This window comes from Hypanus sabinus, chromosome 19, assembly GCF_030144855.1.
Source record: "Hypanus sabinus isolate sHypSab1 chromosome 19, sHypSab1.hap1, whole genome shotgun sequence".
Classification (NCBI taxonomy): Eukaryota; Metazoa; Chordata; class Chondrichthyes; order Myliobatiformes; family Dasyatidae; genus Hypanus; species Hypanus sabinus.
The window spans coordinates 15,637,537-15,662,324 of record NC_082724.1 but is presented as its reverse complement, the minus strand read 5'-3'; the positions used below and the strand labels follow the sequence as shown (position 1 = coordinate 15,662,324).

At 41.6% G+C, this 24,788-nt stretch overlaps 1 protein-coding gene across 2 annotated transcripts in view; it reads right to left on the bottom strand.

Annotated features, from left to right (window-relative positions):
* Nucleotides 1-1,389: 1,389 nt before the first annotated feature.
* atg7 (ATG7 autophagy related 7 homolog (S. cerevisiae)) overlaps nucleotides 1,390-24,788 on the bottom strand; it is a 184,153-nt gene continuing 160,754 nt past the window's right edge. For both annotated transcript variants that reach the window (XM_059944062.1, XM_059944063.1), the window contains exon 18: nucleotides 1,390-2,227. In XM_059944062.1, coding sequence (XP_059800045.1) covers nucleotides 2,195-2,227 — 33 coding nt within the window. In that variant the 3' untranslated portion in view covers nucleotides 1,390-2,194. The remainder of the gene's footprint in view (nucleotides 2,228-24,788) is intronic.

Genomic DNA, 24,788 nt, shown 5'->3' with positions numbered 1-24,788 from the left:
CCCCAACCTTGTCATGGTTTGGAAGCATGCATGCTTCAATGATTCAGTGAGCTATGTTGGCTGGAATTAGGGCTTTATGCTTTGGCTCTTGGTAGGGTCACGCATGCCGAACAAGTGAAAAGGTAGAGGCCAGACTAAGAGTGGTCTGCTGGTCCTCCAAAATCGGGGGCTCAGCTCAAGGCTAACAACCCTGACTGGTCAAACAAAATTGTTATGGAAACACCAAATAAGGAAAACCTTCATTGCTGCCCTAAATGGCAGTAAGTAAAGTTACCATGTAAATAATCACTTTCGTTGGGTGTTCCAGCACTCTGTGGTGTCTGAGAGGATTCCGGGAGACAGAGGCAGCGTGTGTGATCTTCATGCCGAGAAGGCTGCGGGATGTTGTTCATCGCCAGTTCGCCGATTAAAATGATGAGGCAGATTGGAGCATCGAGGCGAGTATGGAGCGTGAGCACCAGCTACCTGTCTTTTTATCACTCTGCTACGGAGAGGGGAAGGCCAGTTGCTGTGTCTGGACAGCGCTGCCCTGCTTTCCTGCAATTTGAATGTGGACTTGGACTATAGATTTCTTTTTCAGTCTTAATCGTTTTTTTATATTCTGTGTTTTTTGCCTGATCTTGTTTTCTTTGTGCGGGAGGAGGGATTTGGGGGCTGATGTGCGTGTTCTCTTTCAGTTTGTTTTTTTTGTGCAGGGAGGGGTAATTTGTGTGCGGGGGGGGGGGGTTGATGCTTGTGCTGCCTTTCTTTTCTTGATTTCATTGACTGCCCAGAGGAGAAGGGTTTCAAGTTGTATATTTTGATAATAAATAAACCTCTGGAATGTTAAAAGCAAAAATCCAAATCTTCTGTTTCCCCCGCACTCACCCTGAAGGTTCAAGGTTAATTTATTATCAAAGTATGGGCACAATATACAACTCTGAAGGATATCTTCTCCAGATAGCCACGCAACAAAGAAAACCACAGAAGCTGTTCAAAGATAAATGTCAACCCCTCCCCCCCCAACCAAGCGCAAACAATTCACACAAACGGCTACGGGAACATCAAACCTCAAACCTCGCCTCACGCAAAAAACAAATCGTGCAAACGGCAACAAGAACATCGAACTCCAAACCCCTCCTCGTGCAAGAATCAAATGAGTGGTGGAAATGGCAACAAGAACAGGCGGTAACACAGAATATAAAACGTAAAACTGAAAGAGTCCAAATGGACTCCAGTCTAATCCATAAATTGTAGGCACAGAACAATGAATTGCAAATAAAAGAAAACACAAATTTCACAGGTTAATTAATGTTTCGGGACAAGACTTTATTGTCGGTATGTTGGTGGTTTGGTAATTCAACAAACAAACAGCTTTATTCAAATACCCACAAAGGGAACTTGACCAGATGGTATCAGCCTGCTGGTTTTTATTTTTGTCTTCATGCAGCATAAATTATAAAGCAGTGAAACAACAGTTGAATGTACAAACAAATACAGGCTCATGTTTAATACCTATGACATCACCCATTGTTAATTATGCAGTAGGTAGTAAGTATTGCATGCAGATTTTCCCAGCATGCACACATGTAGAGGATTCAGGGTTAAAAGGTGTCAAGACCGCACCAAAAAATGATTAATGGAAATGGAACCAATAGCTTGGCAATAAACTGTTCATATCCGGTTAAAATTCATTATCACAAAGACTATTGGCTTGCACTGACCAATTTAAAAAATATACATCTACTTTGGGGAAAACAGTTGAGAATCAGAAATGTTTAACTTCAAAAAACGAATTGGAATCTCACCAAATGTTCAGGTCCCAGGTTAGAAGCATGGATTACCACACCAACGCCAGGCTGTCAGTACATAGAATGAGTTTGAATATATATGGAACAATGTTCAGGATCAAAGGTTATTGCTTTTATTGCTAAAGCTTTGATAATGACCTCTGGGCTTGTGTTCTGGCTGAAAGCACTATGAACATTCAGCCATTTTCAATTCCAAAAAGAGATTAGGAGATAAAATTTACTTATTGCAGACAAAATGCATCCTAATTAAGACGAATGTCCCAATGGAATGACAGTTTGCTCCACCTGCTCCAGAGTGGCCGTTGTTGCACTTTAGAACTGCACTCTGGAATGGATTCTGGGACGGGTTCTTCATTCTGCCAATGAATATCAAACAGCATCCTTTGGGAACCAGCAGACAGTTTTCAGAAGCTTTCATCGTCACTCATGTCCCATATCTGGAAGAAGAAAGAAAATTACCTTGAATGTGAATGGAAGAACATGATCGTACTGTTGTGCAGTCCTGAACAGAAAGAAAGGAAACCCACCACACTGAGCCACAGACTATATACGTCAACAATTAAGCAAATGTTTACATTAATACTGTTGTTTTTCCCACATTCCCAGAGGCTGCCTTTTACCTACATGCAAAGTCCAATATACCAACTGGAGCAATGGTACACAGAGTTGATCATACCAGTGCCCCCAATTTCACTTGAAATGACATCTAACAAGAATTTATAATTTAATCATCTGTTCATCATTAGAATTGAAGTAATTCACCAGATCAACCACTTCCATTCCAGTTGTTACCCTCTACATCTCCCCTCCCTTTTCGCTTCTAAACAATCATTAGGGTTATGATGACTTGTTTGCACTCAAGTTCTGTGGGTGACCAGGCAAGATTAATAGACTATGGATCAGGCAGGTGGGCTGTTCGAAATGTACTATATCTTGATGGCTGTTTATCCCAAGCATCCCTGATGCTTTTTCTGTATTTTAAATGGTTTGAATGGGGTTACAAGTCAGGAGTTCACTAGTCGGAGAGTCTGTTAACATCGTTTCCCCCCCAAGGAGACTTTGAGAATGTTCTTAAAGTATTTTCCCAGCTCTCCTGGAAGTCTTCAAGAGTGATGGAGTTTAGAGTGGTTTTTCGTCAGCCTGATGTCGTGCATGTGGTCCGCCTGCTGGGACTGGTTGAACTTTTAAATGCTGGTGATGTTGGCCTGGCAAAAGACGCAGGAAAGCTGAAGACACAGCATTTTCCTGAACACCTTCTCATATATACATTCTCTGATATTAGGAATCTGCTCTTGCATCTTTCCTGGCTTTGGATATGTGGCCAGTGGCCCGAGCTAAAAAGAGTGCCTTAGATGCTCTTATGATCTAATGATGGGAATGATTTGACAATTGCTACTCTGTCCACAGTGGGTGGCAAGGTGGGGAGACATCTCTACCAAAGAAGGTGTGAGGCCTTCCCTCTGCTAGCCTGCTAGTCACTCTTGGGCAAGGTGTAGTCCTTGCTTAGCCCTCCGATCAGAGTCACATGGGAGCAGGTGGTAGATGGTCCTATGAACAACCGGTGCATATCACAAGACAAGGTTATGCGACCACTAACACCAAGCAATCTCTGAAGAGTATTTATAATGGCTGGTATCACCTGTTTTTTTAAGGCACTGGCCAGAAGAAGGCAATGGCAAACCACTTGTGGAGAAAAATTTGCCGAGAACAATTATGGTCATGAGACCAGGATCACCCATGTCACATGACACAACACATAATGATGGTGATGATGAATCTGTCCACCATTTTGATTAGTTCCCTGCAAGGACCGAACGTGGGGAGTTCAGACACACACTAAAGGCAAGAATGGTCAGGATGGAAAACAGCTTCTTCCCTCAGGCCATTGGGCACTTGAACTTCCTGATAAACCACATTTGTACTGTCACCAGATAATTTGTATTGTACCCTTCAATATTTAGTTTATGCACTTTATTTTGTTCAAAGGTTCAAATGTTCATTTTATTATTAAAATATGTATGTAGTATACAACTCTGAGATTTGTCTTCTCCAGATAGCTATGAAACAAAGAAAACCCCCTTTCCACACAATAACTAACAGATCACCCACATGTAAAATGGTAGCAAGAACATCAAACCCCATACCCCCAACTCCCCTCCCTTGAAAAAAAACCTAACATACCACCTACATGGAAAAATGGTAAAAAGAACATCAAAACCCCTCTCTCACACATAAAAAACTAGCAAATTGCCCACACAGAAAAACAGCAACAAGGACATCAAACCTCAACTGACAACCCCTTCCCTCAGAAAAAAAACTAACATATTGCCCACTTGGAAAACGGCAGCAAAAACATCCAACCCCAAACTCCCAACATGCCAACTGGCAACAAGAAACACAGAAAGCTGAAAGAGACCATCATGAACTACAGTTCACACCAATAATCACACAAATCTCTGAACTTCGATAACATTCTCTGACAGAATTGAGGAGAGCGGCTGCCTGAACATGGTGGCCTTCTGAGGATAGTGAGCACTCAAACAGACGGTGTGGCCTTCCAAGCAGAGCGATCGCTCAAATATTCACTCTCCTCCTCATTTTCCTAAGTGTTTCAATCTTCCTTGATGCTTTAATCGACGAGAAATGGAGTCGATCATGGCCTTTGAGCGCCTTGAAACAGCTAGTGCTTGCAGTCCCCTCTGGGAGTTTTGGTGGGGCAGAAGAAGCGCTAGATCATGCGATCAAACTTCAAACTGCAGGCCACAGGCTCCAACAGCTCTCGAGACACATTTAAGATAAAAAGATGTAGAAGACGTTGAAAAAGGGCAACGATAATTTCTGTAGGCCATCTGGAAGATGTCACCTGAGGAGCCGTTGTTCACTAGCGCCATCTTGACAGAAACCTACCTATGCGTAATTCATTTCTAGATTTAATTCTTACTTTCCTAAGTTACTGTGTGTTATATATACTACTGTGTTTTACACCCTGTTCTGGAGAAACGTTGTCACATTTGACAGAATACACGTGTATAGTTAAATGACAATCGACTTGACATCACTTCCCAAGCTCTCTTAACATCTCTGATTAAGCTGGTGCCAATGAATAGATAATATTTGGCATCATTCTTGCAGTGTGTTAAATCTTACATATATCGGTTTACTAGATTTAAAGCTACTTCACAATTACACATTAATCCAAGTCTCTCAGCATTTGTAAAGTCGCTTCTTGAAAACTCCCCATTCTTCAGTACCGTCTGGAAATTTAACTAGCATGCTTTATCCCTCACTGAAGTGCTGTCCAGATCTTAGTACCACCTATTCATTTGGTAATAGTTGTTTTGTAAAGGGATATTTTTTTACTGAATTTAATTTGGAACAAAGTCAACATTACTGGTTGCAATAAATTCAACTAGCATACAATTAACAGATCACAAATGTATTCACTCATTGCTTTGAAAGAATAGAGGCAGATACAAATGGCATCTGTGAGCAGCCAACTAATGTTCAAAACAGGAAATAAATTAGCTTAGAATTAATTCAGGATGAAGAAATCATTCAAAGTCTGCTTCCTGTCAAGAATTAAAAATAGTGAACAAGTTTAAGGTCCCGTAGAAAGATTGTGAATGGACATCGTTCCACGTTAAACAAAGAAGGAATGCTCACATAAGGGATTAATACAAGGTGGTTTTGTGTTTTGAAAAAGCTGATGAATGCAGAAGTTCAGAACGTGATTACAACCTCATGCTTGGTGATCTCATCAGTTAACATTATGTGAATGTTTGTGCTGAGGACGGTTCATTCCTCTGAAGCCATGCCACTTAATGGCTTGGGAGATTTTACTCTGATTGTTTCCCAAAGTTAGGCAGAGCAAATATGATTTTGAAATATGCTCTCAGAGAGACCCAACTAATAAGAGTCACTTTGTCTTCTGCTGGTGGGCTGGCCAGCACACAATGTTGCCCAGATCCATTTGGACTTTTAACGAGTCAGCTGGTCTTCTTTGTTGGTGCCACAGACTGCAGTCAAAAACTAAAAGGACCATTTATATTGGGCCAGGTTGTGGGAGTGAAGACCAAAAACAACAAACACTCTGCTGAATTCCCCCTTAAAATGCATCACGTCTCTTTCCAAAGCAGTGACAAGCACTGTCTAAAGGGAGAGGCACACACACTGTATTATACATATCATACCGTTATGAAATGCTCGGTATAGCCACAACTGAATAGTATCAGAAACACAAGAAATTCTGCAGATGCTGGAAACCTTGAGCAACACACACACATACACAAAATGCTGGGAAACTCAGCGAGTCAGACAGTATCTATGGAGGGGAATAAACAGTTGACACTTTGGGCTGAGTCCCAAGAGGCAGTCCTGATGAAGGGTCTCAGTATGAAATGTTGACCGTTAATTCTCCTTCACAGACGCCGACTGAGTTACTGACTTCCTCCAGCACTGTGTTTGTACTGCTGGTGAATAGTATCACTGTGGGGTGTACCTGTCACAACAGAGTTCAGTGGTGGCAGCCACAGTTCAGGGAAACAGTGCTTTTGCCTAAAACCTCCCACTGCTCTGTGGCCAGCAGCTTTAAGAGTTGCGTATAAGAACTAAAACAATGTAAAAGTCACTACAACTGCCTGCTTGAGAGACAGACCTTCAACCTTTGAAATATCAGTGTATATACTAGGAACATTTGAAGGCTCTGGGCCTCTATTCACTGGAATTCAGAAGAATGAGGGGTGTCTTCATTGAAACCTATCGAATGATGAAAGCCTTGACGGAGTGAATGTGCCGAAGATGTTTTCTATGGTGGGGGAGTCTAAGACCAGAGGACACATGGGCATCCTTTTAGAACGGAGATGAGGAGGAATTTCTTGAGCCAGGGGATGGTGAATCAATGGAATTCTTTGCCGCAGGTGGCTGTGCAGGCCAAGTCATTGGGTAGATTTAAGGCAAAGGTTGATGGATTCTTGATTAGTCAGGAGAAGGCAGGAGATTGGGCCTGAGAGGGGAAAATGGATCAGCCATGATGAAATGGTGGAGCAGACTCAATGGGCCAAATGGCCCAATTCTATTCCTAGGATTGGCCCAAAGGAGGCAGTCATACATGGGCAGGGCTTGAATCTTGTCAGGGTTAAATTGGAGCACAGATGTGGATGGAAGGTTTACTGTGTCCCTCCTTCCAGTTCCTTGATTATTTTTGCTTGTCCTCGCTTGTGGATTGATTCTGTCTTTAATGTTTTCCTGGTATCTGTACAATCACTAATTGTTCCTGTGAGCTACTTAACAGTAAACACATCTGTTATTTTCAGCCTGAGAGCCCAGACCTGATGACAGGGTATTTGTCTTTGCTCACGGTAGATAAGAAAAGGTTGCCCATCCCCCCCACATGGCCATCAGTGAGATATAACCTAGTTGAGGGGGTATTTGCTAGTCTGCTGACAGACAATCTCAGCACACGTAAGGGAGTGTGTTTAAGTTCACGGGCATGTTGGCCTACTAAGAAAACATGAGTTGTGTATCAGGAGAAAGGCTAAACACCACACTGAAGTCATCACTTATTTTCAGAGGAAACGGGATTAACAAAATCCGCAGCTGCAGCTCATTTCTTTAAACTAACAACCCTATAATTTATTCTTTGTACATGAAGCACTGTTGGTGGTGCAGAGCCTTAAATCTTGAGCAGAGATTTTGTGCTTCCTATTCTGTGTCTACTGCCTGACACAGTACAATCAGCAGCAGACTTCAAAATACCCTGAACTGCTGAGGAAACCAAGCAGCCATATACCGAGTGTTCTTTTGGATTTGAAGTTACTCAGAATCCTTTCCTCATGTTATCTACACTTAAGGCCATCATACAAATCATGCTTCTTGGAAGAAACAATGTCTTCAGCCACATCTAACACAAATGCGCTCGCACAAGTACATAAAAAGAACACCTCTACGGTTACTTTACAATTTTAAGACCAAATGTTTGGAAACGAGCCTAATGCAAAATGCTTTAGAGGTTAACGGTTATGATGAAGGGCAGACTGAAGCCTAACAGACACAAATGGCATCAAAGCAGCCTAGACTTAAAGGAAAGAATTAATGCTTTTGTTAGGTAGCACACCTGGGGTTGGGGGAAACAGACATTATTTTGCTGAAGGGACTGACAGGTAAGGTTTGTAAATCAGGAACACCGCTTCTGATAAAGAAGACATGACCCATACAAACACAACAGAATAATAGCACACACCTGCCATTAGCTTTGAAGATGCAGAGGCTTTATTTTGATATGTTATGATTTCAGATGAAATGTTAGAAATGGTGCTGATGTTTCTGAACCAAAACTGAATTTATTTAAAATACTCGAAATGACATTACTGATCTTACAGATGTGTTAAATTGTATTCAATTACCATCATGACACATACGGATAAAATACAATAGTTATGATTGCATTATTGATATTTGAGCTCTTGAAATATCCACCAAATAAACACAAGAGATTTGAGGTCAATGAGGTGAAAATCTTGTGCCGTACTGTGCAAAAGTCTTAGGCACATGTAAAAAAATTCTGTAAAGCGAAGAGGCTTTCAGAAATACCGAAATGAAAAGTTTCTAAATATCAAAAATTTACTAAAAAACCAGTAAACAGGACCAAACTAAATCAAATCAATATTTGGTGTGACCACTCCTTGCCTTTAAAACTGCATTAATTCTCTTAGGTACACTGTTGTGAAGTTGTATAAGAAAATTAGCTGGTAGGGTTTTCCAAGCATCTTGTTGGATTTGCCACAGTTTTTCCGCAGACTTTGGCTGCCTTGCTTGCTTCTTTCTCTCCAGGTAATCTGAGATAGCCTCAACGATTTTGAGATCAGGGCTCTGTGGAGGCCATGACATCTGAAACCATATAAAAATCTAGAGTGCCTAAGACTTGCACAGTACTGTATGTATGTTGCAAATCTACACTTTTAATCAAGATAAATGTGCTGAGGCATGAATGAAATAGGCTCTGCACTGAAGGAGAAGAAAATATGATTAAAAAGTCGGGACAGAGGGAACAAGATGGAGGTAATTTGTAAACGTGGAGTTAATTCAACATTGAATGATGCTAAGTACCAAGGAAAAGTGATGTTAGAATCTAGTGTGCAGTGTTTTATGGCAGGATATAATCCAATATCAACTATTTAGTTCAAGGAGGTTAAAACTTATCCAAGGATGGATGTCAAACCAACAAACTACCGGCAAAGAAGGTAACAGAAAGGGAAGAAAGGTAGTGGGGAAGTAAATTTGAGCACTGTCATCCTATATGTGCAGTGCCATCATTATAAATGGACAATTCTGCCAAGATTTGGGAATGTAAGGAAGGAAGGTGCGTGAGAGCAAGAATGGATTCCTGGAGGATAATAGCTTTAGAGTTGTTGGAAACCACTGCTTTTTTAAAATAATACTTTTTATAAGGTTTGTACTTTTTACAAACTCATTTATTTTTCACACCTACTGCCAGAAAGTAGTATAGCGGCTAAACTAACGGTTTATCACCTCTCACTTTTTTCCATTGCCTAAGTATTAGCACATTAACCGAGTGATGTAATTGTTTTAATTATGTAGCCTATTAACTAATTTAACACCATCTAAGGAATTTTCTTTACCTTAGCGAGAGAAATAATAGATTTTTCAGAAGCACCCATTTCTTTATTCCTTTGACTTACATCCCTTAGCATCATTTCTCAGCTCGCCTTTTCTGACTCCCAGAAGAACCCCAAGGATTAGACATTAAACAGAGATCCAACAGAGTAAGAAGGGATATTCTTTTAAAAAAAAGACAGGCTCACTTGAAAGTGTGGGTAAGTAAGTGATATTTTGCAAGGCCAGTCCTGTGGAGCTGAATACTGACAGTGTAATGCTGATTGATTTCTTGATTAAATGCTTTGAAGATGGAGAAAGATTAAAGAAAACAAGGAGGGATAATGCACTGAAGTCATAGATACGGAGACGTGAAAATCTGTAGATGCTGGAAATCCGAGCAACGCACACAAAATGCTGGAGGAACTCAGCAGGTCAGGCAGCATCTATGGAAAAGAGTATACAGTCGACATTTTGGGCCGAGACCCTTCATCAAGACTGAAGGGAAAGATGAGAAGTTAGATCAAGAAGGTGGGGGGAAGGGAGGAAGAAGTATAAGGTGGTAGATGAAACTGAGAGAGGGGATGGGGTGAAGTAAAGAGCTGGGAAGCTGATGGGTGAAAGAGATAAAGGGCTGGAGAAGGGGGAATCTAATAGGACAGCGTGGGAGATGATGTAAGCAGGGAAGGGGAGGAGCACCAGACATAGGTGATAGGCAGGAAAAGAGATAAGGCGAGAGAGGGAAATGGGAATGGTGAAGGGTGGGCATATACTGGAAGTTTGAGAAATTGAGGCTCATGCTGTCAAGAGGCTGCACAGACAAAACATAAGGTATTGCTACTCCAACCTGAGCGTGGCTCATCGCGACAGTAGAAGAGGCCGTGGACTGACATGTCAGAATGGGAATGGGACACAGAATCGAAGTGGGTGGCAGATATGGAGAATGACTTCAGTTTGGATGATTTTGGTGCTGTGGACAGAAGTCAGATCACACTAACTCAGACAGGGAGTTGTCAAAGAGACAGAGACAAATTAGGGAGGTAATATTACATAAAAGCAGCAGAGAAGGAAATGGGGGATGTAGAAAATGTAGACTCTAAATTGCACTGTTTTGAGGAACTGTGTGATGATGGTGGCTGTAAAACAGAGGACTGAAGTGAAAGAATCATTTAAATCGTTCACTAAAATTGGAGGCAGAAATGTAACCAGTATTGTTAACAGAAGTGGAACAAGACGACAAAGGGATAGTGTCAATAAATAAGCTCAGAAGACAGAGAGGAGAACGGGAAAAAAAAAACTGGATGAGAAAAGGATTCTGAGGTATGTAGGTCTTGAAAATAGGGCCCGTTTTTGATATGGTGTCACCTGATAAGCAGCAAACTAAAATAGAAAAACTAGTCTGTTTGTTCGTTTGTCATGTGCCATGTCGTATGACGTAGGTGATCATGGTCTTTCCATGACCATGGTTGTTCTTGGCAAATGTTACTGTAGAAGAGGCTTGCCATTCCCTTCTTCTGGGCAGGGTCTTTATAAGACGGGTGACCTCAGCCAGTGTCAATACTCTTCAGAGAATGTCTGCCTGGCATTACTGGTTGTCTAACCAGGACTTGTGATATGCACCAGCTGCTCCCATGGCCTCACATGACCCTGATCGAGGGGACAGGTGCTACACCTTGCCCAAGGGTGACCTGCAGGCTAGCGGAGGGAAGGAGCACCTCACACCTCCTTTGGTAGGGACGCATCTCCACCCTGCCACACAAGAAAAACTAGAAGGGTTCAAAATAGATTCAGCAGGTAGTAATATTTTGCAACAAGTACTATCTAGCAAAGTTAGTTAAGTGTAACACTTTTAAACTGTACAGGAGATTGGGTACACAATGGAGCTGAAATAAATTAAACAGTTAATGGTTAATTAAGGTCAAAGCTTGATGCTTTTAGGGTAAATCTTAGGAATGGGTATAATACAGGCTGAAGGAAAGGAAAACAATGCGCTCTGACAGATACTGGTGGTTGTGATGTCTTTCAGGTTGGTCACTAATGCTTTCTAACTAGTTTGAAACATATCAAGATCTCAAGGCAAGAGCCTCGGCTTTATAGGGTAAGGTAGTGGAATCGATGAGGCAGATATGTTATGTAGGACTAGAAGTAAATATCCCTTGTTTGCATCCTGAGAAATGCTGCCTAGACTCTGCGGGGTAGCCAAGTGAGCGGTGGCATCTTCTGGGTTATCAAGTGGGCGCCCTCTTTCCTCAGTGTTTTGCTGATAGGCCCACGACGCTTCCAGAAGGTTCAGCAGAGAATCCCGGCATCCCAGGCTCACCCTCTAGATGCCATTCACTCACTTGGGGGCCCAGATGGAAGCCTTTCTCTTCATCCAGAGCCACTGACTACCCTTTTCCGCAGCTCAGGAGAGGTCTTTGACTGCTTGCCGGTGTGTCTTCCCTCACAACTCCCAGCTCCTGGAGTAGCCTTGATGTTGATGTGGCTACAAATCCTCTGCAGCCTACTTCCACCGGTCGCACCCTTGCTTTCCAGCCATGTTGCTGAACATCGGCCGCAAGCTCAGTGTACCTCAGCTTCTTGCACTCGTAGGCCTCCTCCACTGCATCTTCAGCAGAAATTTGAGAATGGGACAAGGAAACAGGCAAGTGGATAGAACAACGGAAGATGAAGGAAAAAATCTGGGAATATTAATGGACACATTCACCATTTGTATGCAATCAACAGGCCACTGGAACCACTGTCAAAACAGAAGACTATTTCAAAGATGGAAGTGATCAAGCCTTGTGGTGCTCAGGTCAGACTGAATATTAAACGGAGTATCCAGTCCTATATCCTGAGAAACAGTGGGGATATTCAAGCAAGTTGAGGTAATGGGGAGAAAGGTGGCTGAAGTGTCCAGGTTATAGCATTTCGGCCTAGAAAGCTCAGGAGAGTTGGGTGCTGGAGGTATAAGTGATTGTTAAAGGTGAACCAGAACGTTTATTTAAATTATGTGGTTCTCCTCAGGGACGTGAGTTTAGCCCACTGCACTTCTCTCTTTACAACCATGACTGTGTGCTTGGCACAGCTCTAATGACATCTATAAATGTGCCGACAACACAACCATTGTTGGAAGAATTTCAGATGGTGACGTGAGAGCACACAGGAGCGAGATATATCAGCTAGTTGAGTGGGGTCGCAGCAACAACCTTGCACTCAGTGTCAGTAAGACCAAGGAACTGACAGTGAACTTCAGAAAGATTAAGACGAAGGGATATACACGGGTCCTCATGGAGGAGTCGGAAATGGAAAGGGTGAGCAATTTCAAGTTCCTGGGTATCAATATCTCTGAGGATCTATCCCGGACCCAACATAATGAAGCAGCTACAAAGAAGGCACGACAGCAGCTATATTTCATTAGGAATTTGAGGAGATCTGGTATGTCACCTCAAACACTCGCAAATTTCTACAGACGTGCCACGGAGAGCATTCTAACTGGCTGCGTCATTGTCTGATATGGGAGTTGGGCTAGTATCCAGGACATCTTCTAGGAGCAATGCCCCCAGAATGCAACATCCCTCATTAAGGACCCTCCATCACCCAGGTCATGCCTTGTCCTCATTGCTACCATCAGGAAGGAGGTACAGAAACCTGAAGGCACACACTCAATGATTAAGAAACATATATTATTATTTTTATTGCAGTTCACAGTTTTTATCTATTATTACATATTGCATTGTACTGTTGCCGCAAAGACTACAAATTTCATGATATGTGCCCGATGTATTAAACCTGATTCCGATTCTGATGACTGAAAATTTATCCCCCAGTGCTGTCAACAGCCTTTCGGTGAATACAAAATAGGCTGAATAACCTTCCTGATGTATAATTATCCTTTATCCTTGTGTGAAAGGGTATATACTCTATATGGCTATCCCACTTTATTACTGCCCATCGCGAGCATACGCTTCTCAACATATTTACCATAATTACAGCATGCTGCCCAGTGAAGTGGAAAGAAATAGAAACACGAAATCCAGCAAGATAAATAGACAGCAAGGTTAGAGTACTCGCCAATGCAATCTGATACTCCTATGTAGGACAGAGAGCAGCAGCAGATTAAAACAGCCATTTAGAACAGGGCTTCATATAAAAATGTTTCATTACAGCACATTTCCAAGCTCAGCATAAGAAAAGCCATTTAAATCATTTTAACCCTATTTTTGTGTTATTAGAACCAAAACATTAAATACAAGTGAGAGTAAAAACGTTTGTTCTCTTGATTTATTAAATGCAAAAAAGCAGATTCTTAGCATTTGCAAATGAGATCTGGGAGGGAGGACACACGTGCAAAGCTTGTGACATTGTGCTGGTGTAGCTCGTTCATATGATCATCTCTGTTTCCTTATTCAGAAATGGTTCAACAGCAAACCACTCAGCTCAGAAAGTCTAAAACAGCAGCAAGCCATCATGCACGACGCAGGGGCATCAAACTCACTTCTTGTTTGTAAGCTTTAGAAGTCGCCTTTGTTGTGAACCTTTCCTCAGCACTGCTCGAGTAAAATACAGAAAATTAAAGCAATAAAATGATTATGGCACCCTTCCAGAGTAAGCAGAGAATTATTCGCAACATCTACGTTTAAAATATACATCTACTAATAAGCACTGGATGTTTCTTTTTGTTTGACCCCTAACCACAAATCTAGAGACAATGCATATTAAGAGTCAATTCTGCGTACAACTTAGTCTGGATGTTAGAAGGTACTGAGAAGTGTTTGGACTTGCCCAAATAGAATGATACTGTTTATAAAGCTCTCTAGTAAGATCTTCAATGCAGCCATTATGCAGACCTCTGAAAATATATAATAAAGCACTGTGGTTCTCTGATTACAGGGTGCAGTATCCATCATTCAGGCAATTCAACTCTGCCGAATAATAGGATATTTAAGTACAAAGAAAGGTGGGTACACTAGTTGAACTGCCAAGGATTTGACCCTTTGATACTCAGAATGAATATGATACAAATAATCTGGTGGGGGCGAAATTCATCTTGGGAGGTAGAGGAAACTGTCAGCACCAACCCATGGCCTGATTTACACTTCAATGGAAAAGTAATGGAGTGGAATTTGAAATGGTTCACCGATAGTCTATTGTTCATTTTCGGCTATGGCTCAAATTGAATTTCAGCAGGCGCTGGCAGTTTTTAAGCCAGTAGTTCTAAAGTTCTGCATATGCCAGGATTTAATTCCACTATTTTACACCGGCCTTAAGGGTAGTAACACTGCTTGTTACATGATGATACTAATTGAAGTCCATTCATCACATGAATACTAGAATGCTCTGTGCCTGCATAGAATATATTTTTATTCAGTCAAGGGAAGTCAGTGTTGTTGGCAAAGCCAACATTGCTAATTTCTCATAGCAAGATGGCAGTGAGCTGACTTCCTGAACTGTCTATGAGGTGATGGTATAGCTGGTAAGTGAGGGAGTTGCAGGCTCTTGACTCAGTGACAATGAAGGAATGGTGATCCCTGCAAACCAGTGAATTGATGGCACAACGCACTTGCCTACTGCCCTTGCTTCTGTAGTCAAAGTTTTGCGCTTGAGGAGTGCTGCTGAAGAGGTCATAGGCGGCTTTGCAGTGCACCCTGCCAATGGCATATCCAACAGCCACCGTATGGCTGCCAATTATCTTGGAATTTTTAGAGTTTCTTGAGCATTGTTGGAAATGCACAAAATGGAAAATATTATATCATACTCCTGCTTTGTAGATGGCGTGAATGCATTATGGATTTGAGAATCGTGTCACTCAAACAGGATTTACTCAAACCTACCTTTGCAATCAGCATTTATGGGCTGGTTCCATTTAATTTCTTAAAGTCATGGAGACTGGAATGGAAACTGGACGCCCACACTGACCAGTAGGCACCAATTCCATCTCCCAGCACTTTGCCTTAACAATTCAAGGGTTTATCTAGACCAGGGGTTCCAAATCTGGGGTCCATTGATCCCTTGCTTAATGGTATTGGTCCATGGCATAAAAATGATTGGGAAGTCATGATCTAGAGGCTTCTAAAATACTGTCAATAACTCTACTTTAAACACTCTTTTGAGCATGACTTTTCAGTTACACATCACCCCTTGGATATAAAAAAAATTCCCCTTCATATCCCTTCTGAATTCCCCTGTAGCCTAAGGCTGCACTCCACACTATTAATGACTTCACCAACCTTCATGTTGTCTGCAAACTTACTGATCATTCCTGCTAGATCGACATCCAAGTCACGTAAGGTTAACAGCAACGGTTCCAGCACAGATTCCTGCGGAATGCCAGCCGTAACAGGCATTCAATCTCCAAAGCAGGTTTCTGACTAGCATTTTGATGATGAATAATATGTCGCGGGAAGCAAGGGAGGGGTGACTAGATTATTTCTTCCCGGAAATGGATATAGCTTAGCACAAACTATCTATCACCTATGTCTCGATATTGTCCAAGTCCTGTTCATTTACTGAACAATCGTGAACGGAACAACCACATCACTGACATTATAGAGGGAAGAGCATTTATGATGCAATTGAAGATGACTGGTCCTATGGGAAGTTCCAGCAGAGATGTTCTGGGACTGAGATTATGAGCCATGGACAACCGCAACAATCTTCCTTCAGCTTGGCAAAGAGATTTCCCCTCTTTCAAACTAATTTCAGCTTTACTAGGGCATATTGACAACACAATCTGTGAAATGGTGGGGTAATACTGTGAATTTTAATGAGGTTTAATGTCAAGCCACGAACTGTAAGTGCTACTCAACAGGAGTATCAATACCATTGTCTATCTTTCTTTTTCTTTTCTTTTTCAATCTTTTTATTGAATTTCACATATAAAAAAAATAACATAATATTGTATTAAATAGGTTACGAGTACATTAAACTTAAAGTTAAATTAATAACAAGATAATAATATCTTATTAAACTATCGGCAAAAAAAAGATCATATAATAATCAATCTAACCTATATTGATTATACATGAAAGGGATTAAGAATAGTCAACAAAAGAAAAAAATATATAAAAATGCAAGAAAAAAAATATATAAAAAATAATAAACCTAAACTAAACATGGGCAATAATAATAGTTTATATGTATACGATAGTGTCAAGAACTCCGGAACTCCATACCAGAACAAGAATAAAAAGAGAAAAGGTCTGGAAGCAGCCGAATTAATTCATATGAAAATGTCGAATAAACGGTCCCCAAGTTTCTTCAAATTTAATTGATGAATCGAAAATAGTACTTCTAATTTTTTCTAAACTCAGACAAGAAATAGTTTGAGAGAACCATTGAAATGTGGTAGGAGGATTTACTTCTTTCCAATTTTGTAATATAGACCTTCTGGCCATTAATGTTGCAAAGGCAATCATTAGTCTAATTGAAGGGGAAAGTCGACTATCATTCTCATTTGGTATACCAAAAATTGCAGTGATAAAATGAGGTTGTAAATCAATATTCCAAATTGAGGAAATGGTAGCGAATATGTCCTTCCAATAGTTATGTAAGGTAGGACATGACCAAAACATGTGGGTCAATGAAGCCACATCTAAATGACATCTGTCACATTGAGGGTTAACATGAGAGTAAAATTGAGCAAGCTTATCTTTAGATATATGAGCTCTATGTATGACCTTGAATTGTATTAATGCATGTTTAGCACATATAAAAAAATTAACCATTTGTAAAATGTTTCCCCATTTTTCCATTGATATATTGTATTATATTCCTAATTCAACTTTGATAGATTTTTCAGATATGATTTTTACTTTAAATCCCTGTCAGAAGGGATTGGTGGCTCTTATTTATAATATGATTATGAAGATACAACCAGAGGTATCGAGTAAAATTAAACAGGAATGGGAAAAAAAAATACCATTGTCTATCATATCATGAAGCACCAAATGGGCTTCTTTTTGTCACAGTATATGCTGGGTCCAAGCCGGGGTTTACAAAAGGTACAGCTGCATAGTGACTACTGTAAGTCATTGAAATTGGCCTGGACATATTTTGCAGAACACCTGCCAGGATAATTGTCCTAGCCCTGTGAATTTCAATCCTTTCATAGTATTTGGGGAATTTAAATTCTTGTCGCTAAATAACTTTGAAAATTGTAGAATAAATCAATAATAAATGGAATGCTAGGAAAATCCATCCTTTTCAGGACATCTGTTTGCCTTGCACCATCTGGCCTCTACCTCGTTCCAGAATCAAGCTAGTATCATAACTGACTCTTAACGGCCCTCTAAAATAGTCTCACAAGCCATCGTTCATGGAAAATTAGAGATGGTTAATAAATGTAGGTGCTGCCAGAAACACCCACAACTCATCTTAAAAGCTTCTATTGAGCACATCTTATTTTGGTTGTCTACCTGAGTTGGCTAGAAGCCAGAAGAAGGGCTCAAGCCATGTATTTATATACCAGCAATATGTGGGCACAGTTGGTACATACAGTAAATTTAATACGCAGTTCATTTAAGTTTCAAAGAAGTCTATTTATGCTGAAATATCAAGGCATCTACCTGAAACAATTTTTGATGGATTCAAAGGCACTTCTCAGAAATAAGCTTTTATGGTTAATATTTAAAATAAAGGAGGATGGTTAATACAGTATTTAAATTAAAGGAAAAACTTTTCTACCAACTTGAATGTGCACAGATATACTTCACAACAACATTCTGCCATTTCACCTAACCATTTACAACTTAATGAATCTACTTGGCAATTGTAGCCAAAAACAGAACGCTAAACCAGACTGTGGAATACAGTAACTGTTTGTTCCCTGGACATGTTACTGACTACTTAGATACTGGCAAGTAAAGACGCAATTTAATCCACTGGGAGCAAAGAGACACTGGGAAAAGGCAGGACTGACTCACACAAGAGGGAATTAGGCTGTTCTTCCACATTGGATGTGATGTATGTGTTTCCTGAAGCCAGAACACACCACAGGGAGAGAATACGAATAGGTCATTGAACAACTCTTGTTTTTTTTATCAGTTGGATGGACAAAGAGAACTTGGATCCAGAGGCTGAGATGAACAATTAACAAAAAACAAAAAAACGGTACTACTGCATTTGTGGTTTGCAAAGTGCAGGCAGTATTCATCTGCTCAGAAAGGATGGGGCTCTAGAGAGTCACTCCCATCAACATAGGTTCCTTCCTCTAATTAGCACTAGACTATCTGCTTATTACCCAGGAGAGAGCAAAGAGTTTAATGCAAGGGGAGTGGGGGGGGGGGGGGGGAAGGGGAAAGAACAGCATTATGCAAATACAACTCCTGGAATAAAATATCTTAGAGAAAAGCAGAACAATGTAAAACATTGAGAAGCCACAACGGCTTCATTCTGAATCAACAGTACTCCAAATTCCACAAATTCAGTCCAATTATAATTGCAACTAAATATAATAATGCCTTACTGAATGCATCTTTTAAATGACTGTGAAGATTCCAATTCAGAACAAAAGCATTCTGCTGTCTGAGCAGAACCTGACAGAAGCTTGGCACGGAAGGTCAGCTCCTGAGGGTTTGATTTTACACCGGAACCGGACAGTCAGTTCCAGAATCATTTCTGCTCCCTTTCTAAAATGGCATTACATTAGACAGAAACACACCATACAACAACCTGTATTTACTACTAACAGCAGAGATTTAAGACTTGGCGATTGGACTGTACATCAGGAAGTGGGGCTGGACTTGCCCAACATCAGAATGACTGACAACCCAAGTCCAAGTGTGTAGGTCTGCAGTCTAGTCTTGAGTTGTCTCACATAGTCTAGTGTAGCTTTGTGTTGTTTTGTGTGGTACCATGGTCCTGGTGGAATGCTGTTTTGTTTTTATTGTGCACTGTAGCAGCAGTTTATGGTCAAAAAGACGATAAAAAGCTACTTGACTTGACTTGACTTGAACACCTGATCCTCTGTTGTAGCTTAATGTACTGGTTGTTGAAAACGGTTTCATACGGTTTTATCCCCCCCTCAGATCTAAAATGTAAAGAATAATTTTAATTAAAGGAATTTCAAGACAACAGTTATGTCTCATTCTCATTGCCAGAAATTGTGATGTGGTTAAACGAATCTCATTTCATTTAATCTTATGAAATGAGATTAAAATTCACTGAACTCCTGTCCAAAAACATAGAAACATAGAAAATAGGTGCAAGAGTAGGGCATTCGGCCCTTCGAGCCTGCACCGCCATTCAGTATGATCATGGCTGATCATCCAACTCAGAACCCTGTACCTGCTTTCTCTCCATACCCACTGATCCCTTTAGCCCCAAGGGCCATATCTAACTTCCTCTAAAATATAGCCAATGAACCGGCCTCAACTGTTTCCTGTGGCAGAGAATTCCACAGATTCACCACTCTCTGTGTGAAGAAGTTTTTCCTCATCTCGGTCCTAAATGGCTTCCCCTTTTTCCTTAAACTGTGACCCCTCGTTCTGGACTTCCCCAACATCGGAAACAATCTTCCTGCATCTAATATATATTGTAAACAACTGGGGTCCCAGCACTGAGTCTTGCGGTACCCCATTAGTCACTGCCTGCCATTCTGAAAAGGTCCCGTTTACTCCCACTCTTTGCTTCCTGTCTGCCAATGAATTCTCTATCCACATCAATACCATACCCCCAATACCGTGTGCTTTAAGTTTGCACACTAATCTCCTGTGTGGGACCTTGTCAAAAGCCTTTTGAAAATCTAAATATACCACATCCACTGGCTCTCCCCTATCCACTCTACTAGTTACATCTTCAAAAAATTCTGTAAGATTCGTCAGACATGATTTTCCTTTCACAAATTCATGCTGACTTTGTCTGATGATTTCACCTCTTTCCAAATGTGCTGTTATCACATCTTTGATAACGGACTCTAGCATTTTCCCCACCACCGATGTCAGACTAACCGGTCTATAATTCCCCGGTTTCTCTCTCCCTCCTTTTTTAAAAAGTGGGGCTACATTAGCCACCCTCCAATCCTCAGGAACGAATCCAGAATCTAAGGAGTTTTGAAAAATTATCACTAATGCATCCACTATTTCTTGGGCTACTCCCTTAAGCACTCTGGGATGCAGACCATCTGGCCCTGGGGATTTATCTGCCTTTAATCCCTTCAATTTACCTAACACCACTTCCCTACTAACATGTATTTCCCTCAGTTCCTCCATTTCACTGCACCCTGGGTCCCTTACTATTTCCGGAAGATTATTTACATCCTCCTTAGTGAAGACAGAACCAAAGTAGTTATTCAATTGGTCTGCCATGTCTTTGTTCCCTATGATCAATTCACCTGTTTCTGACTGTAAAGGACCTACATTTGTCTTGACCAATCTTTTTCTTTTCACGTATCTATAAAAGCTTTTACAGTCAGTTTTTATGTTCCCTGCCAGCTTTCTCTCATAATCTTTTTTCCCTTTCCTAATTAAGCCCTTTGTCCTCCTCTGCTGGTCTCTGAATTTCTCCCAGTCCTCAGGTGTGCCGCTTTTTTTTTGCTAATTTATATGTTTCTTCTTTGGACTTGATACTACCCCTAATTTCCCTTGTCAGCCATGGGTGCACTACCTTCCCTGGTTTATTCTTTTGCCAAACTGGGATGAACAATTGTTGTAGTTCATCCATCTGATCTTTAAATGCTTGCCATTGCATATCCACCATTAACCCTTTAAGTATCATTAGCCAGTCTACCTTAGCAATTCATGTCTCATACCTTCAAAGTTACCCTTCTCTAAGTTCAGAACCTTTGTTTCTGAATTAACTATGTCACTCTCCATCTTAATGAAGAATTCCACCATATTATGGTCACTCTTACCCAAGGGGCCTTGCACGACAAGATTGCTAACTAACCCTTCCTCATTGCTCAATACCCAATCTAGAAAGGCCTGCTCTCTAGTTGGTTCCTCGACATGTTGGTTCAGAAAACCATCCCGCATACATTCCAAGAAATCCTCTTCCTCAGTACCCTTACCAAATTGGTTCACCCAATCTATATGTAGATATATGTCACCCATTATAACTACTGTTCCTTTATTGCACGCAGTTCTAATTTCCTGTTTAATGCCATCCCCAACCTCACTACTACTGTTAGGTGGCCTGTACACAACTCCCACCAGCGTTTTCTGCCCCTTAGTGTTATGCAGCTCTACCCATATCGATTCCACATCCTCCAGGCTAATGTCCTTCCTTTCTATTGCGTGAATCTCCTCTCTAACCAGCAATGCTACCCCACCTCCTTTTCTTTCCTGTCTATCCCTCTTGAATATTGAATATCCCTGGATGTTGAGCTCCCATCCTTGGTCACCCTGGAGCCATGTCTCTGTGATCCCAACTATATCTTATTCATTAATAACTATCTGCACATTCAATTCATCCACCTTGTTATGAATGCTCCTCGCATTGACACACAAAGCCTTCAGGCTTGTTTTTACAACACTCTTAGCTCTTATACAATTATGTTGAAAAGTGGCTCTTTTTGCCCTAGATTTGCCTGCCTGCCACTTTTACTTTTCACCTTACTACTTTTTGCTTCTACCCTCATTTTACACCCCTCTGTCTCTCTGCACTTGTTCCCATCCCCCCGCCACATTAGTTTAAAGTCTCCTGAACAGCAGTAGCAAACGCTCCCCCTAGGACATTGGTTCCAGTCCAGGCCGGGTGCAGACCGTCCTGTTTATACCGGTCCCACCTTCCCCAGAACTGGTTCCAATGCCCCAGAAATTTGAATCCCTCCCCCTTGCACCATTTTTCAAGCCACGTATTCAACTGAAATATCCTCCTATTTCTACTCTGACTAGCACGTGGCACTGGTAGTAATCCAGAGATTATTATCTTTGTGGTCCTACTTTTTAGTTTATCTCCTAACTCCCTAAATTCACCTTGTAGGACCTCATCCCGTTTTTTTACCTATAATGTTGGTACCTATGTGCACCACTACCACTGGCTGTTCACCCTCCCATTCCAGAATGTCCTGCAGCTGCTCAGAGACATCCTTGACCCTTGCACCAGGGAGGCAACATACCATCCTGCAGTCTCGTTTGTGGCCACAGAAACGCCTATCAATTCCCCTTACAATCGAATCCCCTATCACTATAGCTCTCCCACTCCTTTTCCTTCCCTCCTGTGCCACAGAGCCACCCATGGTACAATGAACTTGGCTGCTGCTGCCTTCCCCTGATGAGACATCTCCCCCAACAGTATCCAAAACAGTATATCTGTTTAGGAGGGAGATGACCTCAGGGGACTCCTGCACTACCTGCCTACTGCTACGCTGTCTAGTGGCCACCCCTTCCCTTTCTGCCTGTGTAGCCTTTACCTGTGGTGTGGCCAACTCACTGTACGTGCTATTCACGACTTTCTCAGCATCGCGGATGCTCCAGTATGAATCCAATCGCAGCTCCAGATGCTCAATACAGTCTGCCAGAAGCTGCAGTTGGACACACTTTGTGCACACATAGTCGTCAGGGACACTGGAAGTATCCGTGATTTCCCACGTTGCAGGATGAACAAACCATGGGGCCGATCTCAGCTGCCATGACCTACCCAATACTTGCCTCAACTTTTGAAACTTTCTCCTTTGAAAGGAACTTACCCGGCCTTACCTCACTTGGAGTGAAGCTCGTCCTCCGCTGCTTCTCTTCGAGCCTCTTGAGTCAAAGCCTCAAATCTCCACTCCTTCACTGGCCCACTCACTCACTAGCCACTTTCCAGTGCTTAACTCAGTTTGAACTTTTTGATGGAATCTCATTGCTTCATACCATCAGAGCATTGGAAGTCTGAAGTTCTGCACTTTATGTTCCTTGACAACTCTGCATTCTTCTAATATTGTTGCATCCATCACTTGCTTTGTTAGGCATTTTGGGCAAATTCGAGAGTCAAATGACAGGAAGAATAAACAGTACTTGAAAAGCAGTAGCCTGGAAGGTTATAATCCAAGTGCTGGATAGTTTATTTACTTTTTATTTAGAGATCCAGGACGGAACAGGCCTTCTGACCCAACTAGCCTGCACCACCCAATTACACCCATGTGACCAATTAACCCACTAACCTGCACTTGTTTCCTGGATGGTAGCAGCTGGAACAGTTTGTGGTTGGAGTGACTCAGGTCTCCAATGATCCTTCAGGCTCTTTTTACACACCCGTTGCAGTAAATGTCCCGAACAGTGAGAAGTTCACACACACGCAGGGCTGTCTGCACCACTCTCTGCAGAGTCCTGCGATTAAGTGAGGTACAGTTCCCGTACCAGGCAGCAATACAGCCAGTCAGGATGCTCTCAATTGTGCCCCTGTAGAAAGTCCTTAGGATAGGGGGAATATCAGAGGTAAGTTTTTAGAGAGAGGTGGGTGTGTGGAATGCATTGTCAGGGTGGTGGTAGAGGCAGATAAGTTAGGGGCCTTTAAAAAACTCTTAGATAGGCACATGGATGATACAAGAATGGTGGTCTATGTAGGAGGGGAAGGGTTAGATTGATGGAGTACGCGAAAAGATTGGCAAAACATTGTGGGCTGAAGGGTCACTATTGAGCTGTAATGTTATATATTCTGTGTTCAAATGGGTCTTAGCACCATTCATATTTTTGCCCTACCTGCTATTAGCCTGGATAACAGCATTAACTTCATTCTACATTTCAGTGTTTTTCAGGAAATTATAATATCTTAAGATTTTTTTTACATACGCACTTCAACAGCATGGCAGACTGATTATTTTTTGCTGTTATGTGAAATGAGTATGTAGCAACTTTTTAAAAAAGTGTAAACATATTAAGCAGTGGCAGGGAGCTACAAGAAATAAAGTGACTGAATGTTTCAATAGTAATACATTAAGGGATGCCATCATTTACAGTGGAGCAGAATTAGGCCATTCAGCCCATCAGGTCTGTTCCACCATTCTATCGCTGATTTATTATCCCTCTCAAGCCCATTCTCCTAAGCAACACAAAATGCTGCAAGAACTCAGCAGGCCAGGCAGCATCCTTGGAATAAAGGAAACAGCCAACGTTTCGGGCCCAGACCCTTCTTCGGGACTGAGAGGGAAGGTGTGTGTGTGTGTGGGGGGGGGGGGGGCGGGGGGCAAGATGCCTGATTAAACAGTGGGGGGGGGGGGGCGGGGAAGAAGGCTAGTTGGAAGGTGATAGATGAAACCAAGTGGGTAGGAGAGGTCAAGGGCTGGAGGAGGAGGGTATTCAGGGAGAAGTGATAGGCAGGTGAGAAGAAGTGAAAGTGGGGAATAGAGGGGAGAGGGAAAGTTTTAATCCCAGGAAGGGGTAATTGATATTCATATCAAATGGTTGGAGGATTCCCAGATGGAATGGGAATGAGAATGGGATGGGAATTAAAATGTTTGGCCACTGGGAAGTAACACTTGTGGCG